Source organism: Ceratina calcarata, unplaced genomic scaffold (genome assembly GCF_001652005.2).
Source record: "Ceratina calcarata isolate Rehan_Ccalc_2016 unplaced genomic scaffold, ASM165200v1 scaffold301.2, whole genome shotgun sequence".
Lineage (NCBI taxonomy): Eukaryota > Metazoa > Arthropoda > Insecta > Hymenoptera > Apidae > Ceratina > Ceratina calcarata.
This window is the reverse complement of record NW_017152577.1, coordinates 766,654-777,563: the sequence shown is the minus strand read 5'-3', so window position 1 is coordinate 777,563 and position 10,910 is coordinate 766,654. Positions and strand designations below refer to the sequence as shown.

Here is a 10,910-nt window from a genome sequence, read left to right as displayed (position 1 = left end):
AATCTCGGAGAAATCGAAAATTTTTTTTTGTTGTTTATTATTAGCAATGTTCTTCCGACGTCTGATTTCTTTTTAAAAAATGCGTTTCTAAAGTGCATAAACTTTTGGGATTGACTGTATAGCCAATACATCTTTAACTCCACGACGCAAAATTTTAACAATGATACGTACATACGTTTTCAAGTTATAATCAAACAGAAATTAGAGTATGGATTCGATTCGTGATATTAAAGGGATTTATTAAAACTTAATCAAGTAGATCTAAAACGCTGTTTTGAGTAAATTGCGTTATGTTAGTAACTGGTAATAGTGTGCCTAGGCGTTAGTATATTATCAATCGTGAAAAGATCGTGCTTATTCGAGTCGTTCCTTTCTTCCTGCCTTCTTTTCTAGGGTTCACAGGTGCGAATCAAACTATTCGTAACGACTGTAATATCTAGCATAGAAATCATATTATAATTTATACAATTGAAATCGGCTGGTTAAGACGATTTGAAATGGCCTGTCGGGATTTAATAGGGCAACGAACATGGAAATTTCGATTTTCTATCGCGAATTTTTTCTTCTCCAGTTTCCATTAGTATTTCCGTGGGAGCGCGGGACGTAAATGGAACGGGGGTGCACTTTCCATTAGAGGGAAATAAAATTGGATAGGACGTACGGCTGGTACCCGCGCGTCGCGATTTCGTCGTCGTGCGTTCTCTGTTTTCCCGCCGTCAATTTCGTGGCCGCGTTCCCATGCGAACGATCTGCACTATCGTCGCGCGCAATCTTGTCGTGCTTTATTGCAGTCATGAGACACGGCCAGGTGGATAACGGAAGCCTTTCCGAGTACAGGGAATAAGGGAGGCAATGAACCGTGCGAGCGAGGGGTTGGTGATGAGATCTGGTGCGTAAACGCAATACGCCTCGATTTTTCATTTCCCACCGAGGAATTGACGAATAAATTTTTATTAATTCCGTACATCAGTGAAATACACAGTTCCTTTACGTTTTACGCTTACTACCGTTTTAAGTCCGAATGGTATGCACTCGTATACCGTCGTTGGAATAACAAGGTTAAATTTTTACATTTGTCACATTACATTTTACTGCCCTTCTGAAACGTATTATAGAGTTCTTCTCGTCTAGCTTGTCCTCCGCATAAAAAGGTCTCTCGCTCTTTCGCGTAATTCTCCCTCTAAAAGATTAAATGCAAAAGGGTGGGACGGTTGCTTTATACATTCGCTTTTTGCCGGACCCTGGCCCGTGAAATCGTTTGCACATGGTAATCGTAGAATGAATACGCGCGGAGTTTATTACCAAAGAAATTATCACATTTTTAGCGGAATTAGAAATTGCGATACGGATTGGAGATCCAGACGCGTTTGGAGCGACTGGGGAAAGAAGTCGTGTCAAAAGCAATCGTTGCATGAGTAAAAACATTTTTCGTCGGTGTATTAAAAACGCCGGTCAGACACGGTTTTTAACTGCGGACTCGTTTGTACCTTCGCCGCCGCGTTTCACGCTCGTCGAGTTCCGCAGTAAAACAAAAATGGATCCCCCGCGACGAGACGGTGGTGCGTCGTCAGCCAGAGTAGAATGGGAAAAAGCTTTGCGCGCGGGTGTGACGTCCCCGATAAATCGCGCGAGGTACAAAGGGAATCCTCGAACAGTCCGGCTCTCAAGAGGATAACCTTTTTAGCGTGGCCTACCGGCCAGAAACAAGAAGTTCGCGATCTCACGGTTGAATATTACGGGACAAGTGACCGCAGAGAGGAGAATCTAGTTTTTGCGGCTTAAATGGGGGTTACCGTTTCATCCCCGGTTGGAACTCGCCGCCGTAACTTTATTTGTGGCCACTCTCTCTTTAATCTTAACTTTTCTAACTACGAAGGAAGTAAAGAGTCTCGCGATTGTCTTCCTTCGATTCGGCCTTAACGAGCAGACACTCGATTCGACAATCGTGTTTTCCTATTTGTCAAGATGGTATAAAAGTTTCGAGAGGAGACCTAATTGGTTTAAAAAACGTCGTTTGTCCTCAAGAGGATGAGGCTTCTCATAGAAACGGGATTCCGAAACGGTTAATGAGATTACTGGAAGACAATCGTCGTCGTTGTCTCAATCGCGTCGTACAAGGAATCGAACCAGTGTCTCTGATGTAAGGTGCACCCATGGGTGTTCTTGTCAAAGACGCCGCTCGGAAACGAGTACACGGTCGAACGGTAGCACATCGGGTGATACTGTTTACCATTAGATTAATATTCCTTTGGCGGCTGTCTTATTCTCGGGGTTCTGGTGCGTTGCCAAAAGCGCATACTGTTTCTTCTACCGTAAACGGGAACTCGACCCTCCGTTATAGGCACGTCGGATATCATGGAGCCACGGGTCAGTCGGAGGTTAGGCGGACAGCCGGGTAAAAGCGGGTTTGAATAAATTAATTAACCGACGAGATAGGATAGGACGAGATGATGGAGACGGGATATTAAGTCACGGTTTAGGATCGCGTATACAGAATTCCCGTGGTTCATTAGCGAAGAAAGGCTAATTTCAGATAGCCGAATTTGACGGTATGTATTAATCGATTTAATTGCCTAGTGGAAATGTTTACGTTAATATCATGAAATAACGGTATAGAGCCTCGTAACAGTTTATAGGGTAGTTTAACGACGAAATGATGATGACAGGGCTTGGCTAATGAATAGGAAGGGAGTTGCCTTCCAAAGATAGGAGTGGTATCCCTCTTGAATTAATTGGCGTGGGTGGAAGACGATTAAGTCTAGGCAACGTGCATATCGTGTGCCTGGTCGGAGAATCGAGAAAATCCGAGCCGAGAATACACTTCCCCGACGAACGACTATCGCGTCGCTTATCAAACAGTCATAGTTGACGTTCGTCCTCTTTGATACAGTACGTTACGGTGTGTACTCGAACACGCTGAAGAATTCATCCACTTGTTCCTGGACAAGCATCGCAATCCCTTCTCGTCAAGTACTCGCTGGTACACAATGGGAACTCCACGAATGGGTTGTGTTAGTCGCAACAGTTAGAGAATGGAAAACGAAGAGATCTTATTAAAGTCCGGTTCCGTCCGTTCTTCCCCTCACGGTTCCTTAAAGTTTCTTCGAGATATTTAGTAGTTCCCTGTTTCGCATCGCAATACGTAAAACAAGGCCAACTTCGCTTCAAGATGCTCGTTTATCAGCTGATAACGCGGCAAGGGTTGACGTCGCCTCGCGTAAACGAACTCGGTTCCACGATTTTATTTAAACATCGGTAAACATTTAAATGCTTAAACTTTTCCGACTCACATTGCAAGCCTGATCTTCCTCGTCCCAACGGAAACGACAGTTGACTCTGCCGTTGCACTGCAGTTCCGCCGCAATGCAAGTCGCGTCCTCGCAGTAGTATTCGTCGTCGGCGCAAGCTGTAACAAAAAAAAAGAGAGGAGAACGCTAATTACCATAGTATAAGGTACCTTCGTCTTTTAGTTGCCAGTTACGTCTTAGGATTACTGTTCCATTAACGTGAGATTTAAAGGGAAGCGAGATCCCTTAACGCCTTTTGCTGTTACCTTTCCCGCGGCATTAAAGTAGCGCCGCAAGGGAAAAGTGGCGTCGGTCGGATTTGAAAAACGGTATCGAATTCTACGGGAAGTGAAGGGCTGATCCGCTATTCATATGTGTGTAACACGGTCGAACGGGATGGTAACGGTGGTAAAGAAATTTTCATTTAAAATCTTATCGCCGTGGGAGATAGCGAAAATAAGTGAATTTTGCTCGAGTCCTTGGGCAACTCACTCGTAAGATATTAGTTCCTAGGCGGTGGATGCGGCACGGGGGAGGGGGGAGGACAGGAATTCCTCTCGTGCCGGGGAGAGAATTTCGTACGCGTAACCGTATCAAGGCTTTACCCCATTTGCCATTCAGCCGAGTCTCTGTCTCCATTAATATAGAATTGGTGTCCCTCTCCCCTCGACTGATTATTTCCTGAGATATGAATCGGTTAAGCCGATTATGTCTTTTTATCGATATCGTCGTAATTATCGGCCACCGACCTACAGGCTGCCGTTGGCTCGTCCAACTTTAATCGTTGAGTTCATTCTTTGAATTTCGTACGCCACGAGTAATCAAGTCAAAACTAGAAAGTCTTAAGCAGGGACAAAGGATTCACGGATTTTGAAAATCTTCCCGATGAAGGATAAACGAATCATGTTTTTCAATCTAGCACTTTGAAAAATGCAACTGCTGTAATAACGATTAATACGGCAATTACCTAATTGCGCGCTCCTGACTCATTTTTTTCCTCGGGCCCGCCTATAAAACACGCCAGACATTAATTCCCTGATCTCCATTAGACCGTATCTCTCTATTCCACGGCTTCCGGCGTGAAGCACACCGCTGTTAAATTTAATGAAACTTAACATCGAAATTACTTGCGTGCCGCGAACAAAGAGCCATGGTGATATTCGCGCGCCGTGCCATCTAATGGAAATTAAACTTTCTTGTTCGCGCTCTCGTGAAAGACCAGCCAATTACTAGTGCTAACTCTATTATCAGGGGATGTTGTCTCGTTAAAAGATATAATTAGGTTACAACCGCCTTTTGTCCTCTCGCGTAACGTTCAATGTCGATTTTCACGTTTGCTCCTACCGAAAATCAGTATTAATTAATAATTTTATCCGATCAGTCGACGTATTCTTTGCCTGCCTTTGCGTTCATTGTTCTTAATTACATTTCGAATATGTGGTTAATTGTCGGGTTGGATGTTCGTTATACGATTACGTATCTTCGTCTAGTGTAATATCGGGTTTCACTTAGGGAAGCGTAAAATTTCCGTTAGGTATTGGGTGATTGTACACGGGGAGAGTATCGGATCAGGATGCGAGCACGCGATTGGAAAGCAAACAACGGGTAACAACGCGATAATGTTCCGACTGTGAATGATATTTGAAGCGAGCCTCCCGAAGGGGGGGTCGCGTTGCGAAATAATATTGGCGACGATATCACGGTGAAAGCTCGTCGCGTTGAACAATTAATCGTATAGGATGTATGGTTGCGAACACTCACGTTTGTCCCCGGGGTCTCTGTCCCTGATCGCTGTCATCACGGCCTCGAAGCTGCTGTTCAACGCTTTAGGCTCCGCGTAAAACCTGACAAAGGCGGTATTGGTGTTGATGAGGACGGTGTCGGCAATGCTGCCGCAGAAATTCTTCTTTCTCGAGGACATGTCAGTGCGTTCTTTGAATATGTCCACGAAGTTGGCGTCGCACTCGTTCGGTCGTTGCAGCTTGAAGCTGAGATCCGGGAACGTCAGCTGAATCTGAAAGTTGTACGTGTCCTCCGCGATAAAGCTCTGGCTTCGAGGCTCCCGAGCCTCCCCCCTTCCGTCGCCCGTCCGTTCGGCCCTCCGTCACCGGCGATGACGAACGGTGAAAAGCTCAAAGGATTTCCACCAATTAGGCGGTACATTTTATGAGGACGGGCCGAACGGTCACAATTAGTGCCGTTTTTCCGTCGGGCGTGATTTCGTTTGACCGTACCGTGTCAAAGGCACAAAGTGAATCTCGTACAATTTCAATCGCGTTCATAGATGAACTCTCAGACGTGCCGCGGTGATTGTTCTACTGACGATTCGAATCGATATCTTGTTTGACTTTACCTTCCACCCCTCCTTGACCGTGATGTTCCACAAGCAGTCCAACGAGATGCCTTCCTTCACGGACGCGTTCTTCCTGTCTTGCACGTCGTCGCTGTTAATGATCGCCTGCATCCCGGTCACGTTCCTTACGCACGGTTCCGGTTCCGGTGGCACTCCCGCTGTGAATCACACCTATTACAGTCTATTACACTTTCTCTAGAGCGTCGCCGTCGCGTAGGGCGTTTACATTTCGCGTGTCCCATTCTCCGATCCGCCGGCGGAGTTCGGCACGTCTCGTAGAAAAATTAGAGAGGGAATAGAATAGGGGAGAGAAATAAAAGAAAATGCACGCGGCCATTGTTCGCGATATAATTAATTTTCCATTCCGAATCGGCGTTATATAACGGCAGTCCCGGCCGGCACAATGAAAGGCTAGCGGAGGGGGTGGAGGAAATGAATGAAACGTGGGAAAAGATTCACCGAACCCGTGTCCGCCCTCGGTGTCTGATTAATTTCCCCTCTCGCGAGTGTTCTTGAATTTGAGCAACCTACGTTTTAATGTTTGGCTCTCTCGTTAAAGAGCGGATAGAAAGCCGGGCGTTTTGGAGCGTGTTAAGAGAGCGACGCGATATTTAAACGGCATTCATCGCGTTCAAGCGAGGCTCAAATGCGCGGGAATAATGAACGGTACGAGGCCTGGCGGATGAATAGCCGAGTTCTGGTAATTCCGGTACGTATCGGCCTTTTCCGCGGGAACGGGACATTATTCAACAAAGCAAGTTACGATATATCTATCGAGTACGTATTTCACCGCTGTTATCGATTCTACCTATAGAACTATCTGCAAAAGCGAAACTTTCATATGCTATTAAGCTTCGTTACTACAAACTACACTCGAACTCATGTGTCTGAAGCACTCTTCAATTTCCCGAATCAATCCGGATAGAAATTTCGAAATCGCTACCGTTTAAACGATTGTATATCGCTATTCATAAGTTTTAACTCGTTGTAAAATGAACGAACAAATTAAAAAATGAATAATATAATTGCACACATCACTTGATTAACTGTACTGATTTAATCTACGATTTGTTGTATGACTTATTGGATTCCAATTATCGTGTCTGAAGCATTCTCTAATTTTCCGCATCAGTCCGGATAGAAATTTCGAAATTGCTACCGTTTAATCGATACTATATTGCTCTTCATTTTTAGCTTGTAAAATGAACGATATTAAAAAATGAATAATCGAAAGAATTCTATATATGATTTAACTGACTGTATCTATGATTTATTTTATGATTTAACGTATTACTACAATTACATAGGTTATTTAATTGCTTTTACTACGATCGTTCATTCGATAAAATATTTGTCAGGTTCTTGATAAAGAGCACTTGGACTTGTGGACGAACGTTATTTTAGTCGAGCGCGCTAGTTTTTCGACACGAGTCCACGTATCTGCGATTTATTATCGCGTACAAGATAAAAAAGCTTCGCGCTGAGATCGCGGGCTCGGGGAATCCCGGCCGGATTGGAAGCTGCCCAACATATTCGCCGGGGCTAATGCCCGAACGTGAATTCTAATCTGAGAGCCACCCGTTTGCCAATCGCTTTTGTTTTTAATGAATGGCGAACGACGTTTCGCTGTGCGATAAATTTCGCTCGTTCCCCTTATACTTTCGTGCCTCTCCAGCACCGTAAAATCCATCGACACTAGGTAACAACGGCTCGTTGGGGAACAGACACCGACAAAAAGGTTATTCTACGCTTCAGTTCCTTCACGGTAATAGTCACTACGTATAAAGCTCGTTGGCTTGTTTATGCTCGCGTTAAATTGACGTACAAATTTTCATTCCACACGTGTGTTTCACTTTTACGAATAAAATTTCAACGTGATTTGTCACATAATCCGTATGAATTAGAGGAGGTCGCGCTGCGTTGCGGAAGACACCACTAAAAGAGATCTATGGAGAGCCTCGATAGCTCCTACCCGGTAGTGGGTGTGTTCTCGTTCGTCCTGGTAGCTATGAATTAATTTTGGTCTCCATCCGCGCCTGCACCGTGAATTCATCTATTCCTAAAGTGTCTCGTAATTTCTCCACCGAGAACTACAGAGCCCGGTGGAATCCCCCAACGTTGATAAAACCCACGAATGTTATTCTTTCGAATATCTCCTCGTCTTCTCTGGTTAAAATCGTTTAAGCTTGTTAAAAACCAATTGCCGTAAGTAATCGATGTGCTTCAAATATTTTTCAGACACACAGACAGTGTGTCATTAAGACTTTTATATAAAACATTCCTGGTACAAAACCATCCATTAATTTTAATTCATTACATTATAGCAATTTATTCATTCAGTAAAATGAAATGAAAAATTCATACGAAACAATCATGAAGTAATGAAATCAAAAAGTAATTCATTTCATATGATTATTGATATTCTTATTTACCCACCAATATTTGCTCGAGCATTTTATTTTTCTCGTATCCCATAATCTCGAACCGCGGTGACAGATTTTTTAAATTGGGTAAGGAAAGTGTCGCACGGCATTCGGTGGCAACGTGACGTGACGGAAAAAAAGAGGAATATCGTAATACCGTGGACTTACGATAGGTCGGTCTCGGAATCATAGTCCATACGGCCTTGAATCCCTTGTCCTCGATGCTCTCGTCACTGTAGAATCGCAGCCAAAGGTATCTGGTCTTCGACGTGATCTCTGGGGGGAAATTCCTGCCGCAGAAGCTGCCGAGGAGATTGGAGTAGCCGTGCTGGCCGTCACGTACCTCGAGGAAATCGTAACGACAGTTGGCGCTCTCCTCGAGCTTGAACACGTCCCGAAAGTCGAGCTTCAGCAGCATACCTTCGCTCGCTGGAAACGAGAAACGACTTTACCCATTGTGTCGTTAGAGAGGGTAGCATCATGGCGTTGTTCCCTGAACTTCTCATTTTTCTAGTGATTAGAGTCGACTGAACGGGTCCATTGTCATTTCTGTCGTTCTTTTTAAATCGAAATTCTACGCATATTGGTAATTCCCGTTGGCGAGGAAATTCGAATAGACGGGTAACGTTTCCAATTATTTGGAAAGTGGAAAAATGTGAAGGACTGAAAATCGAGTCTCAGATGAATCGTTCAAGTTCCCTGCGATCCTATACGACTTGCACGACGAATATTCTAATGTCGTTAGCCTCGGAACCTCGTCGCCGTGGCACTTGGCCAGGATATTCGTCGCGGTTGTCACGCAATTTTTTTCACACACGGAGTACACGGTACTTTTCCGCCACGATTTTTATCCGCTGTAATGGGACATTTTAAAATGAAAGTCGATTTATAAATAACAGCAACATTATAGTTTCAATGATTAATGAAAATTTTTACTAAATCGGATTTTTGGCATAAAAATCTGCGGTTTATTGATTAGAACCACGATCTCGTGTAAAATCCTGTTTGATACTGAGTTTTTCATTCCCGGCGACGAGTTTTTCGCGATAAATCAGAGACTGCGTCATCGTCGACGTGATCCCAGGGGAACGTGTTAACGCGCGATTCGTAAAAATCAAACGGCTTGTGCTTAACGTATAAATTCCGGCGCGATGCAATCTGCAACGAGGCTGTTGGGTTCCAAATCCGCCTTCACTTTCACCGGTCGAGAATTATCATGGGAATTATTTGCCGCGAGTCGATCGTTACAATTTCATTTTATCTCGGCTCAATCCAATAGAACCAGCAGGATTTCGCGGCCTGCGGGTGAGTATCAGATCTAACCACCCTTTGCTCGATTCGCGGGTAATTTCCGCACTATCGAACAATCGCTTGCTCTTTCCGTATAATTATTTGAACGGGAAACAAAGATTCTCCCTTTGAAATCGGGGCCCGAGTACGCGAAATTTTCGGATCGTGTTCGGCGAGCCTTTTAATACCGTAACTCTCTGCGGAGGTGGTAGCGTATCTATGAAATAAAAGAGCGATAGAGAGGGAGCCTCCGGGAGATGTGGCGCAGGTACGCTCGTAAATATTCGGTGTTTGCGAATAAAATATCTCCGTATTGCCGTTCGCGCTGGGCTACAATTTATGTACCTCCCACCCACGGGTCTTTCCTAAGGAAATTATCTGAAAATTACATACCGGGTGCGACCGCGACTTACGAGCGCAGTTCGTCAAACGATCTTTCCGCAAATTCAAGCGTTTCAGTGGCGAAGTTATTATTATCGTTTTTCCCAGCATCGTACTCGCGTAAGATGCTATTATTTTCGCTCACGGGTGCCTATTTATGCCGCGCTGTGAATGAAACTTTTGGCCATCGGCTGAGACCGACCCACGCGTGCCATTTCCGTCCGAAGGACGGAGTTCGAAGGAATTCATCGCGGCGACGGGGTGGAAACCGTCATTGAGGATGATTTCAGTTGTCACGCAAGGTGCGAGGAAAATGGTGCGAACGTTTCTGGGTTTCTCTTTTGAATAGTAGATTCTCAGCGCAGTCGTCGCTCGTTCGGATGAAACCCGCGTTCTATCAGCAAAGGAGAAGTGAGGGATCGAGGGGGAAAAAAAAAGGAAGAAAGCGTCTGCGTCGCGAGCATTTTCTTGGAGAGGGAAGAAGCGTCTCTAAAGCGGAGGCGATCCCACCCCCAAACCGCCGTCGTCCGCATGGAAATGTCCCGGTATTCTAGTTACGGAACGGTCGATCGCATTTTTTCACGGATCCGAACCGTCTGCCTCCGCTACTTTCACGCCTCATTATCTTTAAATTGTGCCACCTTCCGTTTCCTATTTGTAATCATTAACTACTCATGATTCTCCTTTATTTTACAAAAATCTGCTTCCTGCTCGAGTCATTTGCTTCACTATTCACAGAGGCATCCTCTAATACACGTGACAACTGACAACTATGTCGTTGAGATTTATATTAGAAATTACGCTTCACCAGAGATGAACAGTTGTTAAACGTCAGAGACGAGAAATTTCAGCGATGGTTCAACCGTCTGTAATATCTGTTCACTAGTCGAGGCTCGCGGGCGTTGTCAATGTTTAACGCGAATTTCCGCGACGTTTCAGCCACCGTGAATGCCACTTACGCGCGGAACGAACGGTTTCCGTCACCGGTACGAAACTTCTCTTCTCTCCGGTTCGCGAGATCCGAGGAATGCGCGAGTATCCGAGCGCGTTACGCGCGCAACCGCGATATTAGCGTGTACCGCAGCATGTTCTCTCCCGGCATTCCTTGGGGGATCATCTGTCTTGGAATTGTGCCACGACCGTCGCGTTGCTACCACGTAATTTTCCCTGTAACTC

The 10,910-nt window shown here is 45.0% G+C and overlaps 1 protein-coding gene across 5 annotated transcripts in view; it reads right to left on the bottom strand.

Moving 5' to 3' along the window:
• The window catches only part of Neto (Neuropilin and tolloid-like), a 72,405-nt gene that overhangs the window by 9,250 nt on the left and 52,245 nt on the right, over positions 1-10,910 (bottom strand). For all 5 annotated transcript variants that reach the window (XR_003389066.1, XM_018023349.2, XM_018023347.2 and 2 more), the window contains 4 exons: positions 8,232-8,492; positions 5,641-5,798; positions 5,049-5,301; positions 3,291-3,406 (listed from right to left, as the gene is read on the bottom strand). Coding sequence is in view for 4 of the 5 variants with exons in the window: in XM_018023349.2 (XP_017878838.1) it covers positions 3,291-3,406; positions 5,049-5,301; positions 5,641-5,798; positions 8,232-8,492 (788 nt within the window). In the remaining variant the exon portion in view is untranslated. The remainder of the gene's footprint in view (positions 1-3,290; positions 3,407-5,048; positions 5,302-5,640; positions 5,799-8,231; positions 8,493-10,910) is intronic.